General features: G+C 56.6%; 2 protein-coding genes across 7 annotated transcripts in view; one reads left to right on the top strand and one right to left on the bottom strand.

Annotated features, from left to right (window-relative positions):
• The window catches only part of CYB561D2 (cytochrome b561 family member D2), a 260,718-nt gene that overhangs the window by 2,155 nt on the left and 233,079 nt on the right, over window positions 1-25,484 (bottom strand). Inside the window, exons 1-3 of one of the 4 annotated variants that reach the window (XR_013218495.1) lie at window positions 13,401-13,525; window positions 5,443-5,574; window positions 1,710-1,747 (exon numbers count right to left, since the gene is read on the bottom strand). Coding sequence is in view for 3 of the 4 variants with exons in the window: in XM_077277023.1 (XP_077133138.1) it covers window positions 1,710-1,747; window positions 5,443-5,569 (165 nt within the window). In the remaining variant the exon portion in view is untranslated. The other 3 variants (XM_077277023.1, XM_077277024.1, XM_077277025.1) reach the window with 3 other exon arrangements.
• On the top strand, window positions 13,573-23,590 carry NPRL2 (NPR2 like, GATOR1 complex subunit). Of its 3 annotated transcripts, XR_013218493.1 has the most exons (13): window positions 13,573-13,697; window positions 16,130-16,206; window positions 16,284-16,375; window positions 16,534-16,702; window positions 17,866-17,974; window positions 18,921-19,057; window positions 19,560-19,657; window positions 19,881-19,917; window positions 20,582-20,675; window positions 20,895-21,012; window positions 21,323-21,465; window positions 22,115-22,962; window positions 23,011-23,567. XR_013218493.1 is itself a non-coding variant. In XM_077277015.1 (12 exons), coding segments are annotated over exons 1-12 (1,143 nt in total). In that variant the 5' UTR covers window positions 13,573-13,696; the 3' UTR covers window positions 22,183-23,561. The 3 variants fall into 3 exon arrangements, 2 of the variants coding, with proteins under 2 accessions (XP_077133130.1, XP_077133129.1); XM_077277015.1 differs by having other exon boundaries at window positions 22,115-23,561; XM_077277014.1 differs by having other exon boundaries at window positions 13,611-13,883; window positions 22,115-23,590.

Below are 25,484 nucleotides of genomic sequence, written 5' to 3'. Positions count from 1 at the left end.
ACTGCATCCGCTGCCCCCGTTGTGTTTTTTTTTCACAGGTATGCGTCGGAACGTCGCAATGCAACGTGCGTCGTACGACGCTAGTGTGAAAGTAGCCTAATGGTCGTCTGAGGAAGGTTCTGCCACTGAATTAACAAATCATCAGGATCCGCTGCCGGCAGCTCCTGTGTGATCAGTGACCAATGACGTCCTTGATGTGCTCTATGGAGACAAGTCCAGAGACGCTGCAGCCACGGAAGACAAGTCCGGAGACACTGCAGCCAAGGGGGACAAGTCCGGAGACGCTGCAGCCACGGGAGACAAGTCCGGAGACGCTGCAGCCACGGGAGACAAGTCTGGAGACACTGCAGTCACGGGAGACAAGTCCGGAGACGCTGCAGCCAAGGGGGACAAGTCCAGAGATGCTGCAGCCAAGGGGGACAAGTCCGGAGACGCTGCAGCCACGGGAGACAAGTCCGGAGACGCTGCAGCCACGGGAGACAAGTCCGGAGACGCTGCAGCCACGGGAGACAAGTCCGGAGACGCTGCAGCCAAGGGGGACAAGTCCGGAGACGCTGCAGCCAAGGGGGACAAGTCCGGAGACACTGCAGCCACGGGAGACAAGTCCGGAGACGCTGCAGCCATGGGAGACAAGTCCGGAGACGCTGCAGCCACGGGAGACAAGTCCGGAGACGCTGCAGCCACGGGAGACAAGTCCGGAGACGCTGCAGCCAAGGGGGACAAGTCCAGAGATGCTGCAGCCAAGGGGGACAAGTCCGGAGACGCTGCAGCCACGGGAGACAAGTCCGGAGACGCTGCAGCCACGGGAGACAAGTCCGGAGACGCTGCAGCCACGGGAGACAAGTCCGGAGACGCTGCAGCCAAGGGGGACAAGTCCGGAGACGCTGCAGCCAAGGGGGACAAGTCCGGAGACACTGCAGCCACGGGAGACAAGTCCGGAGACGCTGCAGCCACGGGAGACAAGTCCGGAGACGCTGCAGCCACGGGAGACAAGTCCGGAGACGCTGCAGCCACGGGAGACAAGTCCGGAGACGCTGCAGCCACGGGAGACAAGTCCGGAGACGCTGCAGCCACGGGAGACAAGTCCGGAGACGCTGCAGCCACGGGAGACAAGTCCGGAGACGCTGCAGCCACGGGAGACAAGTCCGGAGATGCTGCAGCTATAGAGCAGGTTTAAGCTACACAGACGGATCACAGTGGTGTAGGAAACGTAGCCTAGGTGTGCTCTGCTGATGAACGGCTCCTCCTGATTTGTACATTCAGCAGCAGAACCTTCCTCAGACGACCATTAATGACCTCAGTGACAGCAGCCGAGGCCGGAGGTGCTGGGAATTCTGCACGAGGCTCAGACTCCGGACGTTGTAAATTCTGTGTCCATCTGTCCCTCATGTGCAGGTCAGTGCGGTCTCTGTCCAGTGATCTCCATCTTTCCACCACTTCTTCTTGGTGCTCGGTGACAACAGAAGAAATAAAGTCTAATACGATTAAGGGCATCCTGGACGGCAGAAATGCGTCAGTTTAACTCTGTCTTTTTTATGACTTGTAACTAAAATCCTGGATTTATTGCGCCGCTCTCCTCTTTTTTCCTTCCATTGCTGCAGACTTGGCTCCCACCGCTATCACCTGCCATGTTCTCTAGCTCGGTGCCTGCACTGCTCTCACATCACTACATGGTCACATTAGGACTAATCTGCGCAGGGAGGACTCACCGCCAGACTCATGAGGACCGGGTGCCAGGAGAAGAGCGCTGCAACAGAAGACAAAGGGTTAACAGCAGCTAAAAACAGCAGACAAGCAAGTACCGGCCAATCAGACTCCACAAGGGAGGGGCGGGCTATTGTCCCTGGTATCAGCCATTCCCATCAAAGTATAGAAACCCCCAATAACTGCATATGTCCATTGCTGAGACCCTCCTATATGTGACTGATATCAGCCCCTCTTATAACGCTCCAGTACTGATATAACCCCCAGACATCATATGTGACTGATATCAGCCCCTCTTATAACGCTCCAGTACTGATATAACCCTCAGACATCATATGTGACTGATATCAGCCCCTCTTATAACGCTCCAGTACTGATATAACCCCCAGACATTACACCATATGTGACTGATATCATCCCCTCTTATAACGCTCCAGTACTGATATAACCTCCAGACATTACATCATGTGACTGATATCAGCCCCTCTTATAACGCTCCAGTACTGATATAACCTCCAGACATTACACCATATGTGACTGATACCAGCCCCTCTTATAACGCTCCAGTACTGATATAACCCTCAGACATCATATGTGACTGATATCAGCCCCTCTTATAACGCTCCAGTACTGATATAACCCCCAGACATTACACCATATGTGACTGATACCAGCCCCTCTTATAACGCTCCAGTACTGATATAACCCTCAGACATCATATGTGACTGATATCAGCCCCTCTTATAACGCTCCAGTACTGATATAACCCCCAGACATTACACCATATGTGACTGATATCAGCCCCTCTTATAACGCTCCAGTACTGATATAACCTCCAGACATTACACCATATGTGACTGATATCAGCCCCTCTTATAACGCTCCAGTACTGATATAACCCCCAGACATTACACCATATGTGACTGATACCAGCCCCTCTTATAACGCTCCAGTACTGATATAACCCTCAGACATCATATGTGACTGATATCAGCCCCTCTTATAACGCTCCAGTACTGATATAACCTCCAGACATTACACCATATGTGACTGATATCAGCCCCTCTTATAATGCTCCAGTACTGATATAACCCCCAGACATTACACCATATGTGACTGATACCAGCCCCTCTTATAACGCTCCAGTACTGATATAACCCTCAGACATCATATGTGACTGATATCAGCCCCTCTTATAACGCTCCAGTACTGATATAACCTCCAGACATTACACCATATGTGACTGATATCAGCCCCTCTTATAACGCTCCAGTACTGATATAACCTCCAGACATTACACCATATGTGACTCATATCAGCCCCTCTTATAACGCTCCAGTACTGATATAACCCCCAGACATTACATCATGTGACTGATATCAGCCCCTCTTATAACGCTCCAGTACTGATATAACCTCCAGACATTACACCATATGTGACTGATATCAGCCCCTCTTATAACGCTCCAGTACTGATATAACCCTCAGACATCATATGTGACTGATATCAGCCCCTCTTATAACGCTCCAGTACTGATATAACCCCCAGACATTACACCATATGTGACTGATACCAGCCCCTCTTATAACGCTCCAGTACTGATATAACCTCCAGACATTACACCATATGTGACTCATATCAGCCCCTCTTATAACGCTCCAGCACTGATATAACCCCCAGACATTACATCATATGTGACTGATATCAGCCCCTCTTATAACGCTCCAGTACTGATATAACCCCCAGACATTACATCATGTGACTGATATCAGCCCCTCTTATAACGCTCCAGTACTGATATAACCCCCAGACATTACACCATATGTGACTGATATCAGCCCCTCTTATAACGCTCCAGTACTGATATAACCCCCAGACATTACACCATATGTGACTGATATCAGCCCCTCTTATAACGCTCCAGTACTGATATAACCTCCAGACATTACACCATATGTGACTGATATCAGCCCCTCTTATAACGCTCCGGTACTGATATAACCTCCAGACATTACACCATATGTGACTGATATCAGCCCCTCTTATAACGCTCCAGTACTGATATAACCCTCAGACATCATATGTGACTGATATCAGCCCCTCTTATAACGCTCCAGTACTGATATAACCCCCAGACATTACACAATATGTGACTGATATCAGCCCCTCTTATAACGCTCCAGTACTGATATAACCCCAGACATTACACCATATGTGACTGATATCAGCCCCTCTTATAACGCTCCAGTACTGATATAACCCCCAGACATTACATCATGTGACTGATATCAGCCCCTCTTATAACGCTCCAGTACTGATATAACCTCCAGACATTACATCATATGTGACTGATATCAGCCCCTCTTATAACGCTCCAGTACTGATATAACCCCCAGACATTACACCATATGTGACTGATATCAGCCCTCTTATAACGCCCCAGTACTGATATAACCCCAGACATTACACCATATGTGACTGATATCAGCCCTCTTATAACGCTCCAGTACTGATATAACCCCAGACATTACACCATATGTGACTGATATCAGCCCCTCTTATAACGCTCCAGTACTGATATAACCTCCAGACATTACATCATATGTGACTGATATCAGCCCCTCTTATAACGCTCCAGTACTGATATAACCCCCAGACATTACACCATATGTGACTGATATCAGCCCCTTATAACGCTCCAGTACTGATATAACCCCCAGACATTACACCATATGTGACTGATATCAGCCCCTCTTATAACGCTCCAGTACTGATATAACCCCCAGACATTACACCGTATGTGACTGATATCAGCCCCTCTTATAACGCTCCAGTACTGATATAACCCCCAGACATTACATCATGTGACTGATATCAGCCCCTCTTATAACGCTCCAGTACTGATATAACCCCCAGACATTACATCATATGTGACTGATATCAGCCCCTCTTATAACGCTCCAGTACTGATATAACCCCCAGACATTACACGGTATGTGCCTGATATCAGCCCCTCTTATAACGCTCCAGTACTGATATAACCCCCAGACATTACATCATATGTGACTGATATCAGCCCCTCTTATAACGCTCCAGTACTGATATAACCCCCAGACATTACACCGTATGTGACTGATATCAGCCCCTCTTATAACGCTCCAGTACTGATATAACCCCCAGACATTACATCATATGTGCCTGATATCAGCCCCTCTTATAACGCTCCAGTACTGATATAACCCCAGACATTACACCATATGTGACTGATATCAGCCCCTCTTATAACGCTCCAGTACTGATATAACCCCCAGACATTACATCATATGTGCCTGATATCAGCCCCTCTTATAACGCTCCAGTACTGATATAACCCCCAGACATTACACGGTATGTGACTGATATCAGCCCCTCTTATAACGCTCCAGTGCTGATATACAGGAACCTCATGCACACACATTGGTTGGTGGTGAAATCCCCGCTGAGATAATGCACCAAATACTCAGGTTTCAGGTTTTGCTGCATTTTTTGTGCCAAAACCTGATTTTATAAAATAGGACATTTTTTTCAAACATTAAACTTTATTAGCATGAAAAAGAGACAAATCTAGCATGCCAAAACCACAGCAAAAACCAAGGAAAACCTGCTGAATAAACGCCCAGTGTGAACGTATCCTATAATGGTGCAGTACTGATATAAGCTGTGGCGTTATTACGCTCCCGTCCCCCGTCTGATACTCACATGCTCCCAGCTGGGACACGCAGGCGATGTAGATGGTGAAGGTGAATGCGGTGAGATGAGCGGCGGCCCCAGATATGAGGCGCAGGGTGCGGTGCAGCCGGGGCTCGGGGTCCGAGCTCTGCGCCATTGATCCTGCAGAACAGAGGAGACATTATAAACTACAGGACTGTGCGGCGCCCCCTGCAGGGAGACTGGGACTACAGGGACCTATACCCGGGTGGAGACACCGGTGACCGTGGTCCTCTGTGCGGATAGACAGCAACCGGCTGCACCACCGGCCACACACTGAACCCTGCAGGACACTTTCCACTTCTAGCGGTTCTATTTTCTGACGCGCTGTGTGCGGCTCTGACGTGCGGTGCTGTGTGCGCCTCTGTGGTGCTGTGTGCGGCTCTGCTGCGCTATGTGCGGTGCTGTGTGCGGCTCTGCGGCACTGTGTGCGGCTGACGCGCTGTGTGTGGCTCTGCTGCGCTATGTGTGGTGCTGTGTGCGGCTCCGCTGCGCTATGTGCGGTGCTGTGTGTGGCTCTGCGCGCTGTGTACGGCTGACGTGCGGCATGGGTGCGGTGCCTTGTGCAGCTGACGCGCTGTGTGCGGTGCTGTGTGGCTCTGACGTGCTGTGTGCTGCTCTGCGGCGCTGTGTGCGGCTGATGTGCTGTGTGCGGCTGACGTGCTGTGTGCGGCTCTGTGGCGCTGTGTGCGGCTCACGCGCTATGTGTGGTGCTGTGTGCGGCTCTGCTGCGCTGTGCGGCGCTGTATGCGGCTGACGCGCTGTGTGTGGCTCTGCGGCGCTGTGTACGGCTGACGTGCGGCGTGGGTGCGGTGCCGTGTGCAGCTGACGCGCTGTGTGCTGTGCTGTGCGGCTCTGACGTGCTGTGTGCTGCTCTGCGGAGCTGTGTGCGGGGCTGACGTGCGGCTCTGGGTGCGGCTGACGTGCTGTGTGCGGCTCTGTGTGCGGCTGACGTGCTGTGTGCGGCGCTGTGTGCGGCTCTGTGTGCGGCTGACGTGCTGTGTGCGGCGCTGTGTGCGGCTGACGCGCTGTGTGCGGCGCTGTGTGAGGCTGACGCGCTGTGTGCGGCTGACGCGCTGTGTGCGGCGCTGTGTGCGGTGCTGTGTGCGGCTGACACGCTGTGTGCGGTGCTGTGTGCGTCTGACACGCTGTGTGCGGCGCTGTGTGCGGCTGACACGCTGTGTGCGGCGCTGTGTGCGGCTGACGTGCTGTGTGCGGTGCTGTGTGCGGCTGACGTGCGGCTCTGTGTGCGGCTGACGTGCTGTGTGCAGCGCTGTGTGCGGCTGACGTGCTGTGTGCGGCGCTGTGTGAGGCTGACGCGCTGTGTGCGGCGCTGTGTGCGGCTGACACGCTGTGTGCGGTGCTGTGTGTGGCTGACACGGTGTGCGGCGCTGTGTGCGGCTGACACGCTGTGTGCGGCGCTGTGTGCGGCTGACACGCTGTGTGCGGCGCTGTGTGCGGCTGACACGCTGTGTGCGGCGCTGTGTGCGGCTGACACGCTGTGTGCGGTGCTGTGTGCGGCTGACACGCTGTGTGCGGTGCTGTGTGCGGCTGACACGCTGTGTGCGGTGCTGTGTGCGGCTGACACGCTGTGTGCGGTGCTGTGTGCGGCTCTGTGTGCGGCTGACGTGCTGTGTGCGGCTGATACGCTGTGTGCGGTGCTGTGCGGCTGACGCGCTGTGTGCGGCTCTGTGTGTGGCTGACACGCTGTGTGCAGCTCTGTGGCGCTGTGTGCGGCTGACGTGCTGTGTGCGGCTGATACGCTGTGTGCGGTGCTGTGCGGCTGACACGCTGTGTGCGGCTCTGTGTGCGGTGCTGTGTGCGGCTGATACGCTGTGTGCGGTGCTGTGCGGCTGACGCGCTGTGTGCGGCTCTGTGTGCGGCTGACGTGCTGTGTGCGGCTGACACTCTGTGTGTGGCTCTGCGGCGCTGTGTGCAGCTGACGCTGTGTGTGGCTCTGCGGCGCTGTGTGCGGTGCTGTGTGCAGCTGACGCGCTGTGTGTGGCTCTACGGCGCTGTGTGCGGCTCTGCGGCGCTGGGTGCGGCTGACGCGCTGTGTGCGGCGCTGTGTGCGGCTGACGCGCTGTGTGCGGCGCTGTGTGCGGCTGACGCGCTGTGTGCGGCGCTGTGTGCGGCTGACGCGCTGTGTGAGGCTGACGCGCTGTGTGCGGTGCTGTGTGTGGCTGACACGCTGTGTGCGGCTGACACGCTGTGTGCGGCGCTGTGTGCGGCTGACACGCTGTGTGCGGCGCTGTGTGCGGCTGACACGCTGCGTGCGGCGCTGTGTGCGGCTGACACGCTGCGTGCGGTGCTGTGTGCGGCTGACACGCTGCGTGCGGTGCTGTGTGCGGCTGACACGCTGTGTGCGGTGCTGTGTGCGGCTGACACGCTGTGTGCGGTGCTGTGTGCGGCTGACACGCTGTGTGCGGCTCTGTGTGCGGCTGACGTGCTGTGTGCGGCTGATACGCTGTGTGCGGTGCTGTGCGGCTGACACGCTGTGTGCGGCTCTGTGTGCGGCTGACACGCTGTGTGCGGCTCTGTGGCGCTGTGTGCGGCTGACGTGCTGTGTGCGGCTGATACGCTGTGTGCGGTGCTGTGCGGCTGACACGCTGTGTGCGGCTGACACGCTGTGTGCGGCTCTGTGTGCGGCTGATACGCTGTGTGCGGTGCTGTGCGGCTGACGCGCTGTGTGCGGCTCTGTGTGCGGCTGACGTGCTGTGTGCGGCTGACACTCTGTGTGTGGCTCTGCGGCGCTGTGTGCAGCTGACGCTGTGTGTGGCTCTGCGGCGCTGTGTGCGGTGCTGTGTGCAGCTGACGCGCTGTGTGTGCCTCTACGGCGCTGTGTGCGGCTCTGCGGCGCTGTGTGCGGCTGACGCGCTGTGTGCGGCTCTGCGGCGCTGTGTGCTGCTCTGCGGCGTTGTGTGCAGCTGACGCGCTGTGTGTGGCTCTGCGGCGCTGTGTGCGGCTCTGCGGCACTGTGTGCGGCTCTGCGTGGCTCTGTGATGCAGGATTTCTCAGTTTGGGAGCAGTTCAGACTTATGTGCAAAGTCTTAAAAATAAAATGCCCCCTGCCATTCATTTGCACTACGGTCGTGTTCACACAACGTGTGGGATCGTCCGGTCGGTTCCTGCGCCGCCTGCAGCGCTTTTTCTCATTTCCCCTATGTTTTTGGGTCGTTTGTGTTTTTTGCTCATTTCCTTCTCATCCTTCCCACTGACGTATAATGTAAAGTGTCAGAAAATTTAGTTTCCAGTAATTTCTGACTTTTATGTTTTATTTATATAAAACTTATTTCTTATCTCTCCCGCTCGCTGTTTCTCTTGGGGATTTGAACCTTCAACAAACTGATCCCTTGTACTTTACACTGCAGCACAGATTACAGTCTCCTCTGAATCCTGATCTGCCCCCGAGCACTGCCATAACCGCCCGTCCTGGGGTGACGTACAGAGAGGAATCTGCCCCCGAGCACCGCTATAACCGCCCGTCCTGGGGTGACGTACAGAGCGGGATCTGCCCCCGAGCACCGCCATAACCGCCCATCCTGGGGTGACGTACAGAGAGGAATCTGCCCCCGAGCACCGCCATAACTGCCCGTCCTGGGGTGACATACAGAGAGGAATCTGCCCCCGAGCACCGCCATAACTGCCCGTCCTGGGGGTGACTTACAAAGCGGGATCAGCCCCCGAGCACTGCCATAACCGCTCGTCCTGGGGGTGACGTACAGAGCGGGATCAGCCCCCGAGCACCGCCATAACCGCCCGTCCTGGGGGTGACGTACAGAGAGGGATCAGCCCCCGAGCACCGCCATAACCGCCTGTCCTGGGGGTGACGTACAGAGAGGGATCAGCCCCCGCGCACCGCCATAACCGCCCGTCCTGGGGGTGACATACAGAGAGGGATCAGCCCCCGAGCACCGCCATAACCGCCTGTCCTGGGGGTGACATACAGAGCGGCATCAGCCCCCGAGCACCGCCATAACCGCCCGTCCTGGGGGTGACGTACAGAGAGGGATCAGCCCCCGAGCACCGCCATAACTGCCTGTCCTGGGGGTGACGTACAGAGAGGGATCAGCCCCCGAGCACCGCCATAACCGCCCATCCTGGGGTGACATACAGAGAGGAATCTGCCCCCGAGCACCGCCATAACTGCCCGTCCTGGGGGTGACTTACAAAGCGGGATCAGCCCCCGAGCACTGCCATAACCGCTCGTCCTGGGGGTGACGTACAGAGCGGGATCAGCCCCCGAGCACCGCCATAACCGCCCGTTCTGGGGGTGACGTACAGAGAGGGATCAGCCCCCGAGCACCGCCATAACCGCCTGTCCTGGGGGTGACGTACAGAGAGGGATCAGCCCCCGCGCACCGCCATAACCGCCCGTCCTGGGGGTGACATACAGAGAGGGATCAGCCCCCGAGCACCGCCATAACCGCCTGTCCTGGGGGTGACATACAGAGCGGCATCAGCCCCCGAGCACCGCCATAACCGCCCGTCCTGGGGGTGACGTACAGAGAGGGATCAGCCCCCGAGCACCGCCATAACTGCCTGTCCTGGGGGTGACGTACAGAGAGGGATCAGCCCCCGAGCACCGCCATAACCGCCCGTCCTGGGGGTGACATACAGAGAGGGATCTGCCCCCAAGCACCGCCATAACCGCCTGTCCTGGGGGTGACATACAGAGCGGGATCAGCCCCCGAGCACCGCCATAACCGCCTGTCCTGGGGGTGATGTAGAGAGGGATCAGCCCCTGAGCACCGCCATAACCGCCCGTCCTGGGGGTGACGTACAGAGAGGGATCAGCCCCCGAGCACCGCCATAACCGCCTGTCCTGGGTGTGACGTACAGAGAGGGATCAGCCCCCGAGCACCGCCATAACCGCCTGTCCTGGGGGTGACGTACAGAGAGGGATCAGCCCCCGGGCACCGCCATAACCGCCCGTCCTGGGGGTGACGTTCAGAGAGGGATCAGCCCCCGAGCACCACCATAACCACCTGCCCTGGGGGTGACGTACAGAGAGGGATCAGCCCCCGAGCACCGCCATAACCGCCCGTCCTGGGGGTGACGTACAGAGAGGGATCAGCCCCCCGAGCACCGCCATAACCGCCCGTCCTGGGGGTGACGTACAAAGCGGGATCAGCCCCCGAGCACCGCCATAACCGCCCGTCCTGGGGGTGACGTACAGAGAGGGATCAGCCCCCGAGCACCGCCATAACCGCCTGTCCTGGGGGTGACGTACAGAGAGGGATCAGCCCCCGAGCACCGCCATAACCGCCCGTCCTGGGGGTGACGTACAGAGCGGGATTTAAATTTTACTCCAAAAAGGCACAAAAGAAAAACGGAAAATGATCTTTGATTTAGGTGCAAAGCTCAGAAGCTGGAGAGCGACAGATGGGGAGGAGAGGGGGCAGAGACCCTCCATGATGGGGAGGAGAGGGGGCAGAGACCCTCCATGATGGGGAGGAGAGGGGGCAGAGACCCTCCATGATGGGGAGGAGAGGGAGCAGAGACCCCTCATGATGGGGAGGAGAGGGGGCAGAGACCCTCCATGATGGGGAGGACAGGGGGCAGAGACCCTCCATGATGGGGAGGACAGGGGGCAGAGACCCTCCATGATGGGATGGAGAGGGGGCAGAGACCCTCCATGATGGGGAGGAGAGGGAGCAGAGACCCCTCATGATGGGGAGGAGAGGGGGCAGAGACCCTCCATGATGGGATGGAGAGGGGGCAGAGACCCTCCATGATGGGGAGGAGAGGGGGCAGAGACCCTCCATGATGGGGAGGACAGGGGGCAGAGACCCTCCATGATGGGGAGGACAGGGGGCAGAGACCCTCCATGATGGGGAGGACAGGGGGCAGAGACCCTCCATGATGGGGAGGACAGGGGGCAGAGACCCTCCATGATGGGGAGGACAGGGGGCAGAGACCCTCCATGATGGGGAGGACAGGGGGCAGAGAACCTCCATGATGGGGAGGAGAGGGGGCAGAGACCCTCCATGATGGGATGGAGAGGGGGCAGAGACCCTCCATGATGGGGAGGACAGGGGGCAGAGACCCTCCATGATGGGGAGGAGAGGGGGCAGAGACCCTCCATGATGAGGAGGAGAGGGGGCAGAGACCCTCCATGATGGGGAGGAGAGGGGGCAGAGAGAGGGGGCAGAGACCCTCCATGATGGGGAGGACAGGGGGCAGAGACCCTCCATGATGGGGAGGACAGGGGGCAGAGACCCTCCATGATGGGATGGAGAGGGGGCAGAGACCCTCCATGATGGGGAGGACAGGGGGCAGAGACCCTCCATGATGGGGAGGACAGGGGGCAGAGACCCTCCATGATGGGGAGGACAGGGGGCAGAGACCCTCCATTATGGGGAGGACAGGGGGCAGAGACCCTCCATGATGGGGAGGACAGGGGGCAGAGACCCTCCATGATGGGGAGGAGAGGGGGCAGAGAACCTCCATGATGGGGAGGACAGGGGGCAGAGACCCTCCATGATGGGGAGGACAGGGGGCAGAGACCCTCCATGATGGGGAGGACAGGGGGCAGAGACCCTCCATGATGGGGAGGACAGGGGGCAGAGACCCTCCATGATGGGGAGGACAGGGGGCAGAGACCCTCCATGATGGGGAGGACAGGGGGCAGAGACCCTCCATGATGGGGAGGACAGGGGGCAGAGAACCTCCATGATGGGGAGGAGAGGGGGCAGAGACCCTCCATGATGGGATGGAGAGGGGGCAGAGACCCTCCATGATGGGGAGGACAGGGGGCAGAGACCCTCCATGATGGGGAGGAGAGGGGGCAGAGACCCTCCATGATGAGGAGGAGAGGGGGCAGAGACCCTCCATGATGGGGAGGAGAGGGGGCAGAGAGAGGGGGCAGAGACCCTCCATGATGGGGAGGACAGGGGGCAGAGACCCTCCATGATGGGGAGGACAGGGGGCAGAGACCCTCCATGATGGGATGGAGAGGGGGCAGAGACCCTCCATGATGGGGAGGACAGGGGGCAGAGACCCTCCATGATGGGGAGGACAGGGGGCAGAGACCCTCCATGATGGGGAGGACAGGGGGCAGAGACCCTCCATTATGGGGAGGACAGGGGGCAGAGACCCTCCATGATGGGGAGGACAGGGGGCAGAGACCCTCCATGATGGGGAGGAGAGGGGGCAGAGAACCTCCATGATGGGGAGGACAGGGGGCAGAGACCCTCCATGATGGGGAGGACAGGGGGCAGAGACCCTCCATGATGGGGAGGACAGGGGGCAGAGACCCTCCATGATGGGGAGGACAGGGGGCAGAGACCCTCCATGATGGGGAGGACAGGGGGCAGAGACCCTCCATGATGGGGAGGACAGGGGGCAGAGACCCTCCATGATGAGGAGGAGAGGGGGCAGAGACCCTCCATGATGGGGAGGAGAGGGGGCAGAGAGAGGGGGCAGAGACCCTCCATGATGGGGAGGACAGGGGGCAGAGACCCTCCATGATGGGGAGGACAGGGGGCAGAGACCCTCCATGATGGGGAGGACAGGGGGCAGAGACCCTCCATGATGGGGAGGACAGGGGGCAGAGACCCTCCATGATGGGGAGGACAGGGGGCAGAGACCCTCCATGATGGGGAGGACAGGGGGCAGAGACCCTCCATGATGGGGAGCGGAGAGCGATGGCGACTACAGGCTGCAGCCCCCGATGCGTCTCACAGCTGAGGGTTTGTTACACTTGTATCCTCTGACCACACACTGACACACTGTAACACACCGTCAGCTGTGAGAGGCGTCAGCTCAGGAAACCATTAGTGGCTGCATTCACTGACAGCAGAGACCTGAGCACAGAACATATAGAGCCGTGATGCCGAGACTCCCCGCCGCCTGCCCCCTCCTCCTCCTGACTCGCAGGTCTCCTCCCGTGCTGGGACTTGTAGTCCTGCTGGGACTTGTAGTCCTGCTCGGCCTCGCCCCATTACCCGCAGTCTCACCCCTCCCGCGGGGCTCCCGGACGTCTCTTCTGTCTCTCCCGCCCTCAGGAAATGCCCCGCCCGCTGCTGCCCCTCAGGTCTCATTTGGTACAGATCCTGTCAATCACCAGGAGGCCCCGCCCATCAATCAGGTGTTCTCGGTTTGAATGCGGATTCTCCACTTTTGAATGGCTGTCCACAGACCAATGAGCGCACAGGGGCGGGGCCGGAATGGGAGAGAGGCTTGAGGCGCAACCACGCTGGTTGGTGCAGGACGAGGCCGTGGGAACCTGAAGAAGCTGAAGAGTGAGTGCTGCTCTGGGGCCCGGGGATACTGTGCAGCCGGGCGGAGGGGCCGGGAGTGCAGAAGAGGGTCGCCTCCATGAGTGCTGTGCCTCAGAGCTGCAATCATAGTGCAGCTTCCACAGAGCAGGGAGCGATGGTGGAAGGACACGGTTCTGCCATTGATTGGAGGTTTAATGACATTTTCAGGTTCGGCGCAATAACGGCGACACCGGGCGAGTGCGGTTTTTATTCCCTTATTTTAGTGGAGAAATGTATTTTTTATGGCGCCTGATACTAAGATTGGGCTTTATATTGCAATAACATAGGACGTAAATAAAGCGAGTCCCATCCCCTGCAGCTGGCTCCTGGTGGGCGGGGTCTGAGCACAGGCCTTTCTTACTGGTTGTTGGATGGTCTGTGCTTGGCCCCGCCTCCGCTCAGTCCCTAACGCCCCCCCCCCACTCAGTCTCTACCGCCCCCCCCCCCGCTCAATCCCTGCCCCACGCTCTGTCCCCCCCCGCTCTCAGTCCCTGTCCCCCCCCCCCCGGCTCTCAGTCCCTGTCCCCCCCCGCTCTCAGTCCCTGTCCCCCCCCCGCTCTCAGTCCCTGTCCCCCCCCCCGCTCTCAGTCCCTGTCCCCCCCCCCGCTCTCAGTCCATGTCCCCCTCCCACGCTCTCAGTCCATGTCCCCCTCCCGCTCTCAGTCCCTGTCCCCCTCCCTCTCTCAGTCCCTGTCCCCCTCCCTCTCTCAGTCCCTGTCCCCCTCCCGCTCTCAGTCCCTGTCCCCCTCCCTCTCCAGTCCCTGTCCCCCTCCCGCTCTCAGTCCCTGTCCCCCCCCGCTCTCAGTCCCTGTCCCCCTCCCCCGCTCAGTCCCTGTCCCCCTCCCTCTCTGACCCTGTCCCCCTCCCGCTCAGTCCCTGTCCCCTCCCGCTCTCAGTCCCTGTCCCCCTCCCGCTCTCAGTCCCTGTCCCCCTCCCGCTCTCAGTCCCTGTCCCCCTCCCGCTTCTCAGTCCCTGTCCCCCTCCCGCTCTCAGTCCTGTCCCCCACCCCGCTCAGTCCCTGTCCCCCTCCCGCTCTCAGTCCCTGTCCCCCCCCCCCCGCTCTCAGTCCCTGTCCCCCTCCCTCTCTGTCCCCTGTCCCCCTCCCTCTCTGTCCCTGTCCCCCTCCCGCTCAGTCCCTGTCCCCCTCCCGCTCTCAGTCCCTGTCCCCCCTCCCGCTCTCAGTCCCTGTCCCCCTCCCGCTCTCAGTCCCTGTCCCCCTCCCGCTCTCAGTCCCTGTCCCCCTCCCGCTCTCAGTCCCTGTCCCCCTCCCGCTCTCAGTCCCCTGTCCCCCCCCCGCTCTCAGTCCCTGTCCCCCCCCCCGCTCAGTCCCTGTCCCCCCCCCGCTCTCAGTCCCTGTCCCCCTCCCGCTCTCAGTCCCTGTCCCCCTCCCGCTCTCAGTCCCTGTCCCCCTCCCGCTCTCAGTCCCTGTCCCCCTCCCTCTCTCAGTCCCTGTCCCCCTCCTCTCTCAGTCCCTGTCCCCCTCCCTCTCTCAGTCCCTGTCCCCCTCCCGCTCTCAGTCCCTGTCCCCCTCCCGCTCTCAGTCCCTGTCCCCCTCCCGCTCTCAGTCCCTGTCCCCCTCCCGCTCTCAGTCCCTGTCCCCTCCCGCTCTCAGTCCCTGTCCCCCTCCCGCTCTCAGTCCCTGTCCCCCTCCCGCTCTCAGTCCCTGTCCCCCTCCCGCTCTCAGTCCCTGTCCCCTCCCCCGCTCAGTCCCTGTCCCCCTCCCGCTCTCAGTCCTGTCCCCCCCCCCCCGCTCTCAGTCCCTGTCCCCCTCCCTCTCTGTCCCTGTCCCCCTCCCTCTCTGTCCCTGTCCCCCTCCCGCTCAGTCCCTGTCCCCCTCCCGCTCTCAGTCCCTGTCCCCCTCCCGCTCTCAGTCCCTGTCCCCCTCCCGCTCTCAGTCCCTGTCCCCCTCCCGCTCTCAGTCCCTGTCCCCCTCCCGCTCTCAGTCCCTGTCCCCCTCCCGCTCTCAGTCCCTGTCCCCCTCCCGCTCTCAGTCCCTGTCCCCCCCCCCGCTCTCAGTCCCTGTCCCCCCCCCGCTCAATCCCTGTCCCCCCCCCGCTCAGTCCCTGTCCCCCCCCCGCTCTCAGTCCCTGTCCCCCTCCCGCTCTCAGTCCCTGTCCCCCTCCCTCTCTCAGTCCCTGTCCCCCTCCCTCTCTCAGTCCCTGTCCCCCTCCCTCTCTCAGTCCCTGTCCCCCTCCCGCTCTCAGTCCCTGTCCCCCTCCCGCTCTCAGTCCCTGTCCCCCTCCCGCTCTCAGTCCCTGTCCCCCTCCCGCTCTCAGTCCCTGTCCCCCTCCCGCTCTCAGTCCCTGTCCCCCTCCCGCTCTCAGTCCCTGTCCCCCTCCCGCTCTCAGTCCCTGTCCCCCTCCCCCGCTCAGTCCCTGCCCCCCTCGCTCAGTCCCTGCCTCCTTTCTCCGCAGTGATGTCCAGTCGGAGGATCGAGTGCGTCTTCTTCAGCGAGTTCCATCCCACCCTCGGCCCCAAGATCAGTTACCAGGTGAGTGGAGGCGGCGCTGATCCCCTCCCCCGAGGGGCCTGGGCAGGAGGATGGTGATGTGGCCCCGTGTGTTGCAGGTGCCGGAGGAGTACATCTCGCGGGAGCTGTTTGACACTGTCCAGGTTTATATCATCACCAAACCCGAGCTCCAGAACAAGCTGATCACAGTGTGAGTGAAGTCCGGGCCCCGAGCGCTGCGCGTAGTGACGCAGCGTAGACCTGGAGGTGGCGCCATTACGGTTCTGCATGTATCGCCCGTATCTAAGCTCCAGGCGGGGGCGCACTAACGCTGCGGTGGCGGCTGACGCTCGTGTGTTCTCTGCTCAGGACCGCCATGGACAAGAAGCTGATCGGGTGCCCGGTTTGCATCGAGCACAAGAAGTACAGCCGCAACGCTCTGCTCTTTAACCTGGGCTTTGTGTGCAACGCCAGAGCCAAGACGTGTGCGCTGGAGCCCATCGTAAAGAAGCTCGCGGGATACCTGAAGACGCTGGAGGTCTGCACCTCTTAAAGGGGCCCGTACACTGCAAGACGTGTAATAAGTGACGCAAAGCAGTCTGTTACTGGGAATGAGCAGCACGGTGGCTCAGTGGTTAGCACTGTATAAAGGGTAGCACGGTGGCTCAGTGGTTAGCACTGTATAAAGGGTAGCATGGTGGCTCAGTGGTTAGCACTGCACTATAAGGGTATGTGTCCACGTTCAGGTTTGCTTCAGGCTTTGGTCAGGATTTTATGCAGGTAAAATCCTGACCAAAAATGCACCTGAGGTCACTGGCAGGTCACCTGCGGTGTTCCTGCGTGTTTTGCTCATTGTAGCAACATGCTGCGTTCTGAAAAAATGCAACGCATGTGCGTTTTTGCAGGAAAAACGCATGCGTTTTTTAATGCACAGTGGAGACGGGATTTCATTAAATCCCCTCCACTATGCTGTAACATCTGGACGCAGCGTTTCCTGAACGTGGACACATACCCTTAGGCAGCATGGTGGCTCAGTGGTTAGCACTGCACTGTATATAGGTTAGTATGGTGGCTCAGTGGCTAGCACTGCACTATAAGGCATCATGGTGGCTTAGTGGTTAGCACTGTACTATAAAGGGTAGCATGGTGGCTCAGTGGTTAGCACAGTACTATATAGGGCAGCACGGTGGCACAGTGGTTAGCACAGTACTATATATAGGGCAGCATGGTGGCTCAGTGGTTAGCACTGCACTATAAGGCATCATGGTGGCTTAGTGGTTAACACTACTATAAAGGGTTGCATGGTGGCTCAGTGGTTAGCACAGTACTATATATGGTGGCTCAGTGATTAGCACTGTACAATATATAGGGTAGCATGGTGGCTCAGAGGTTAGCACAGTACTATATATGGCAGCATGGTGGTTCATGGTTAGCACATTACTATATATTGGCGGCACGTGGCTCAGTGGTTAGCACTGTACAATATATAGGGCAGCATGGTGGCTCAGTGGTTAGCATAGTACTATATATGGCAGCATAGGTGGCTCAGTGGTTAGCTCATTACTATATATGGGTAGCACGTGGCACAGTGGTTAGCACTGTAATATATATAGCAGCGTGGTGGCTCAGTGGTTAGCACTGTACTATATATAGGACAGCACGGTGGCTCAGCCTATTACTTTCCTTTTTTTGTCTTTGTAGCTGGAGTCTGGTTTCATCTCTAATGAGGACAGTAAGCAGAGGCTGGTGCCCATCATGAGCATCCTGCTGGAGGGGCTGAACTCCACCGGGGAATGCTCTCTGCCTATAGGTACAGACCTCACGGCTTTGTGCTGACCGCCTGACATTAAATCTTCTTTCTCGCCCTCACGTAGGGGGCGGGCATCCACATGAGTCAGGTAATAAATCACCACGAGGGCCCCTATCACAAGGCTACAGGGCGCCTTCCTCTACCGCATTGGGCCCGACGTGAGCTTTTCCTATTAGTGTTGTCTGCCGCCTCTGGGCTCCGGGCTCGTCTGCCGCCTCTGGGCTCCGGGCTCGTCTGCCGCCTCTGGGCTCCGGGCTCGTCTGCCGCCTCTGGGCTCCGGGCTCGTCTGCCGCCTCTGGGCTCCGGGCTCGTCTGCCGCCTCTGGGCTCCGGGCTCGTCTGCCGCCTCTGGGCTCCGGGCTCGTCTGCCGCCTCTGGGCTCCGGGCTCGTCTGCCGCCTCTGGGCTCCGGGCTCGTCTGCCGCCTCTGGGCTCCGGGCTCGTCTGCCGCCTCTGGGCTCCGGGCTCGTCTGCCGCCTCTGGGCTCCGGGCTCGTCTGCCGCCTCTGGGCTCCGGGCTCGTCTGCCGCCTCTGGGCTCCGGGCTCGTCTGCCGCCTCTGGGCTCCGGGCTCGTCTGCCGCCTCTGGGCCCTGGGCTCGTCTGCCGCCTCTGGGCTCGTCTGCCGCCTCTGGGCTCGTCTGCCGCCTCTGGGCTCCGGGCTCGTCTGCCGCCTCTGGGCTCGTCTCCCGCACTGTGCAGCTCTTGTTCTGTGCATGTCCGGTCCCCAGAATATAACTTTAGATTTATCCACCTTCGATGTAGAGTGAAATCAGTGTCACATTCTGCGTCTCTTTCACATGGATTTTATTGAGGATTTATAGTAGAAAAATTGCTCTGGATGAAAATCGAGTGATTGCCAATAATGGCTGACACCGGGGTGAGATGTGTGACGTGACCCCAGCGTGCAGGGCTCAGTGAGCTCACCTCTCACCTCTCCTTGTACTGCAGATGAAAGTAACACCATGCACCTGAAGGTCATAGAACTGCGGCTGGCGCCCCCTACAGCCCAGGAGTACGACGTCCCGGTGTTCACAGAAGACAAGGACGACTTCTGCAATGCACAATGGGATCTGACGACGCAGCAGGTAAATCTGCAGGTGTAAGGATTGATTCCTCCGGCCTTAGCCTGTGGTCACATGTGACAGTTTTACCTGCTCTTTCTCATTCTGGCTTTATTTATTTTTCTTTGGGATTTTGCAGTGAGCAAAGTAAGATAAAAAATGTAAAAAAATAAAAACCTGTTAATCGAACGTCGGCCGGTTCCAAATGTGGCCGCCATGTCTGAATGTCTCAGCAAAAGATGTACGGTGCCATCGCCTCACTGTCAGTGTGAGCTCACTGATGGATTCTCAGATCACTCATTGTGCGGGCAGCATGAGGCTAGAGAAGGCAAAGTGTGCACACTGCCTACAAATACAAAGCTCCTCTAGCTCCAAATAACATGCATTTGTGTAAAATGAAAGGTCCCCAAAGGTGGCGGCCGCTGTGTCAGTCTTCACTGCATCCCTAGGATTCTGCACCCTGCAGCGGCCGGGCTCCCTGAGAGGAGACTCTGTGACTCCTCACCCACTTGTGTTGCTTCCCCAGATTCTCCCATATATTGATGGTTTCCGTCACATCCAGAAGATCTCTGCGGAGGCCGACGTGGAGCTGAACCTGGTGCGGATAGCGATCCAGAACCTCATGTGAGTGATCCAGAGACCAATGTCTGGAGAATAAGATGGCGACATCCCTCTAATCAGGCATTATCGGGATGATGCAGGAGCGCGCCCTGGGGCCGGGGGCTTGTGGTTAGCGCTTGGTGTCCGGTCCGTGTCCTTCTGACTCAAAGCGGCGGTTCCTGCAAGAAATACTGTGCGGCCATTAATGTGCAGCATTGGGACTACAACTCTGTTTCCTTTTCTCTAGGTATTACGGGGTGGTGACTCTTGTTTCCATCTTCCAGGTAAAGATCTGGGGATTTCAGCATCAATCTCGTGTAATGCGTCCGGATCGCCAGAATTCGACCTTTGCTTCTTTTTGCTCGTCTCGGGGGCATCTTCCTGTGGGGTCCAATGCAAGGGGCATCTTTTTCCTGTGGGGTCCAATGCAAGGGGCATCTTTTTCCTGTGGGGTCCAATGCAAGGGGCATCTTTTTCCTGTGGGGTCCAATGCAAGGGGCATCTGCCTGTGGGGTCCAATGCAAGGGGCATCTGCCTGTGGGGTCCAATGCAAGGGGCATCTGCCTGGGGGGTCCAATGTAAGAAGTAGCAGCCACCCGGTGATCTGATTGAGTAAAGCTGCCAGCTTCTCTGTCATTACAGGCGCTGCTCCAGAGCACCGCAGCTTTTACACTCTGCATAGGCAGAAACTGAGATGACAAAAGCTGAGAGACAGGATTGAATTGTACACATTTGAGAGGAGAGAAGGCCTCACTGGGAGAGCTGTCCCAAATGTCAATTATCCATGCATTGGAAAAAAAATACTATTGTTTACACAAATTTACATTTTCACACGTTTTTGGGCACTAACTAGGTTCATGGCTGGGGCGGGAGTGAGGGGCGGCATACGGGACGGAGCGAGGGGAGGCTAGTCTATACATTTCATTGGTCCCGGTCTTCTCCTTGCAGTACTCCAATGTGTACTGTACCACTCCGCGGGTGCAGGAGCTGATCCACGACAAGGCTCTGCAGGACGAGTGCATCGCCTACATAAGTAAAGCAGGTGACCATTCCCTCTATACAGACGCCTCCCTAACTTTTGCTGCCTCCAGGTAGGCCGTGCTGTCCCCCACAATTGTCTGGGGCTCCCTATATAATGGACTTTCGGCTGGACCGTCGTGAGGTGGGCTGACGTTAGCCTGATGTTTGGGGGCTTTACTCTCCCTACATGTGGCGGGACTCCAGTCTCCCTTGCTCGCTTGTTACCTGGTCTTTCTCCTAGGTCTTAAGCGGCCAAGTCTTCGTGACGTCTTCCAGCTGTACTGCGGCCTCAGTCCTGGCACCACGGTACGAGATCTGATCGCCCGACACACGCAGCAGCTGCAGAGAGTGGACGAGAGGTCAGTGACTATAATGTGCGCAGCAGGAAGAAGTCCAGAAACCCTGCGGGGACTACAGGGTCCAGAGGGACGGGGCTTGTGACATCACTGGGACATATTGGAAACATCTGTGATGTAAAAACGACTAAGTGAAAAGTAGGGAACATTGTAACCCCAAATTCCTTGGGAGCTGCTCGCGGGGTACGCTCCCCTGCCTTCTTGCCGGGTACCCTCCCCTGCCTTCTTGCCGGGTACACTCCTCTACCGCGCTCGCCGGGTACGCTCATCCGCGCTGCAGACATAATGGACACTACGTTCTGTGTGAACACAGGAAACTTATCCAGTTTGGGCTGATGAAGAACCTGATCCGAAGACTCCAGAAATACCCTGTAAAGGTGTCTCGTGATGAACGCAGCCCCCCGGCTCGTCTGTATACAGGAAGCCACAGCTATGATGAAATCTGCTGCAAGACAGGTACCGGCACTGGTGTGACCAGACACTGCACAGTGTTTAGGAGAATTCCAGCTTCTTTGGTCAAGGTGCAGGGATGACACAAAGGCAAAGTAATGGCTTCAAAAAGCATTAAAGAGTAAACGTATTTATTGATCAGCCTTTGGCGAGTTATACATTTTTGTAATGTTCTCAGTGACCTTATTTTACTTCCATACATTGTGCCAAATGTGCGGTTTTAGCTGCAGGGTTCATGCTCTTTTTGTAGCTGCTTTGAACTGCTGCTCTTACTGGAATCCGTACTCCAGCCCTGTCTGAACACTGGGGAGGAGGGCAGAGAAGCTAATACATGGAGCGGTGGCTCAGTAACTACGGTCTGAGTACAGGTTCTGGCCGCAGCTACTAAAACAGCATGAACTCGGCAGCACAGAAAGCACTTGGGGAGAGAAGGAAGCAAGAGAACGTAATGGAGAATATTCCAGAAGTTCATAGTTTCCAAAGCCTGAGGGATATTTATAGGTTTTTTAAAAAAAGTTTAATTACTTGTAGGAGAAATTTTAAAAGTATTGATCATCTTTGCAAATGAACCTGAGTGCTGCGCCCCATATCTATCCCCCTACACGATCAGTTAGAGAGCGGCTCTGACCATCGCGTTTTACATTCTCTTACCCAGGCATGAGCTATCGAGAGCTGGATGAAAGACTGGACTCCGACTCCAACATCATTGTGTGCATGAAGTAATGGGAGCTATGGCGTGACCCTCGAGCACAGACTGATGGCCAGAAGTACAGACCTCGCTCACGCTATTCATGGTTTTCTAGACTCTGAAGTATTCAGTGATTTTCAGTTGAAGCTCGTTTTTTACCTTTTGCTCAGATGAACGTGTACGGGGTGAGATGTCCCCTAACGCACAGAGAAAACATTCCGAGGCCTTGTAAACATAGATAAGTGCCTGCATCTTGGCGGACACTACAGACTTTCCTCTACCATGAAACTTTATTCAATGTATCTGACACTGTAATACAAGGTCAGTGGTGTAACATGGGGGCCACAAGGGCCAAAGTCTTGGGTGCAAAATTTTGCAACTCCCTCAATGCCGCCCCATTATCAACAGATTAACGCTTGCAAGCACCACTTCTTGGAGCAGCGTGGTAAGTGTCTGCGTCGTGAGCTGTTGCTGAGCTCTGCGTCTTGAGCTGCTGCAGGGCTCTGCATCATTAACTGCAGGACTCTGCGCCATTAGCTGCTGCTGAGCTCTGCGCCATTAGATGCTGCTGAGCGCTGCGTCACAAGCTGCTGGACTCTGTCGTTAGCTGCTACTGGGCTCTGTGTCAGCTGCTGGGCTCATTAGCTGCTGCGCTCTGCATCCTTTGCTGTTGGGCTCTGAGTCATTAGTTGCTGGGCTCTGCGTCATTTGCTACACTGCATCAGTAGTGGCTGCTGGGCTCTCCGTTATTAGCTGCTGCTGGGCTTTGCATCATTTGCTGCTGGGCTCTGCGTAATTAGCTGCACTCTGCATCAGTAACGGCTGTTGCACTCTGCATCATTTGCTGCTGGGCTCTGTGTCAGTATCGGCTGCTGCACTCTGCATCAGTAGTGGCTGAGATGCAGAGCAGCTAATGATCCAAGTGCAGTGAGCACATTAAATTGCCGCCTCTTTCATTGCTTTTGTGGTTTTACAATCTTTGTTAATAGGGATTGAGTTCGGGTTTTGGCTGCAGCAATAAAATTGTTACATAATGGAAAAAAACAAAAACAGAAAATGTAATAAAAAGACAAAACAGCCAGAGAATGTTTAATCTTTATGTTCCTAATTGAATTCAGGTCTCTTTGTGATCTGACTCCAGATTCTGTCTGAATGAAGCTGCCTGCTGAATATAACAGTGGCCCCCTTCGCCCCAATGGTGGTCCGCCCTTCTCTCCTGAGCGCTGATGCGTTTTCTGTTTTACCTTGGTCTTTTCAGATGTCTCTTGCTGCTAGTGGTCTGGACGTGGCCCCTTAGGGACGTACGTGACACTTGTACTTTCTGACAGTCCCTTGTGTTGCTCGGATTTCTGCATTCTGCTGACTTTTCTGTCCGTGGTTTCATCCGCTTTACAGGGTTGCTGGATCCTGGACCTGGCGATGTGGATACGGGAACAGTAACACCCAATCTTTTGTGGGTTTTCTACAGAAAGTGTAATCCATGTAGCGTGTGCAGCGGATTATGCATTAGTGTATATATATATATATATATATATATATATATATTAGTATTATGTATTATTATTATTAGGGCTCGTGCATGGCGTCCTCTACTAGGACCGACTCTTGTTAGGGCGCAGTTCACACGGAGTGTCGGCTCTTCTGGTTGCAGAGTTATAAGCTCTGAAGCCGCCGGTGCGACGTCCTTCCCTCCTTTATACTCCGATATGGTTGGGGTTAGACGCCACCTGCACGATGTGAAAACCATCACCAGCCGCTATTTTGGAGGAAGATCCTCATTACTGGTCTCCTGATGACCCTACTGGACCTTGGGACGATGGGAGAAGTGTCCAAACCAGGTGCACTGGGATGAGCTCCAAGCCTGGACCCGAGGGACAGGTAAAGGGTGCACTTATTTAATGTATATCTATTACAATAATTGCATGTCTCTGCTCTGCACTATCCCCAGGTCAGCCAGATTTGTGTGCCGCGTTGGCTCTGTAGCTGTGCCGCGTTGGCTCTGTAGCTGTGCCGCGTTGGCTCTGTAGCTGTGCCGCGTTGGCTCTGTAGCTGTGCCGCGTTGGCTCTGTAGCTGTGCCGCGGCGCTGTGAACACGGAGGCCTGTAGGGACGTGCATTGTTGTGCTGGCAGTGTAAGCGATCCCCGCCGGCTCCCTTGTGAGGGGGTTGCCCAATATTCGCACATTGGACGCTTCCTTCTGAGAACAGTACCTGTACACCGCCGGGTTGACTATTGTGAACATGGCCGCCAATCTATTGTAATCCTGGACAACTACTTTAATCCTCTGACGTCTGCCGGGTCTTGTTTTTTTTTTCTTCCATCTTGTCCTGGATTTGATTTTTTTTTCAGTTTTCCTTTAAGACTGATGCAGCCCGGATGCGGTTGGGCAACTTTTTTTTTTTTTTTTTCCTTTGTGGAAAATCTGCCTCCAAAATCAAAACCCGGACATGTGACCAGACCCGTAGACTAAGATGCATGAGGAGCTCGACCATCAATGCTGGAGGAGCCCGCGAGGGGAGACCTCAGAGATTGGGACCTGTATGTGGATAGAGCTTTATACCTTGTCTGTACACAGCGTTTATACCGCCGCGCTGCCACCTACTGTCCGGATGACCTCATCACTCGCTGGTTTCCCCAATTTTTCTCTTTCTTGGTGACGTCTTCCAGCACCACAGATCAAGATTTAATCGCCTGACACCCACAGATGAAAAACAATCTGAAGACTCCAGAAATGCCCCTTACAGGTGTCTGGTGATGAGCGCAGCCCCCCGGCTCGCCTCCACACAGGAAGCACCAAGACGGCACTGGTATAACCGGACAAGATGGGGCGCATCGATCACTGTCTGATTCTCAGTCTTAATTAGAAGGATTCATTAGCATTTCATGCCCCTTGATAATTATTTCTATAGCGCTGACATATTCCGTAGCACTGTACATTGATAGCTCTGCAGCATCTTCTGTTCTACCTCTACACCGTCAGTTAATTGGCACCAAAGGTTTTGGGGACTTTTCTTTTTTGTCTGCAGGGTGTTGCACGTTAAACCAGGACGCCTTTCTGCTACGCCGCTCCCTCGTGTTGGATAAGTTGTGCTTCCTACCATCAGTCAACCTGGGAAACTGACGCAGGCAGTCGGCTGCCATCTTTACACTTCTATGACCCTCAGGCTGGACCTTATAACAGATGATCACTTATACTATATGGGTGAATACACCAGTAATGCAGGGTATAAGATCCAGTGACTCTGAGCGGGGAGCTGCGGAGCAGGCGCTGCAGAGCTGGGAGCTGGTGAGCAGGAGCTGCAGGGCGGGGGCTGCAGAGCGGGGGCCACAGGTAGGT

The sequence above is a fragment of the Ranitomeya variabilis genome, chromosome 8, assembly GCF_051348905.1.
Source record: "Ranitomeya variabilis isolate aRanVar5 chromosome 8, aRanVar5.hap1, whole genome shotgun sequence".
In the NCBI taxonomy this organism is placed as follows: Eukaryota; Metazoa; Chordata; class Amphibia; order Anura; family Dendrobatidae; genus Ranitomeya; species Ranitomeya variabilis.
Note: the sequence above shows the minus strand (reverse complement) of the source record. Positions and strands in the feature narration are given on the sequence as shown.

Coding starts and splice junctions, on each gene's coding strand:
- NPRL2 (XM_077277014.1), top strand. Junction 16,703..17,865: donor GATACCTGAAGACGCTGGAG/GTCTGCACCTCT, acceptor TTGTCTTTGTAG/CTGGAGTCTGGTTTCATCTC. Junction 20,676..20,894: donor CGCCTACATAAGTAAAGCAG/GTGACCATTCCC, acceptor TCTTTCTCCTAG/GTCTTAAGCGGCCAAGTCTT.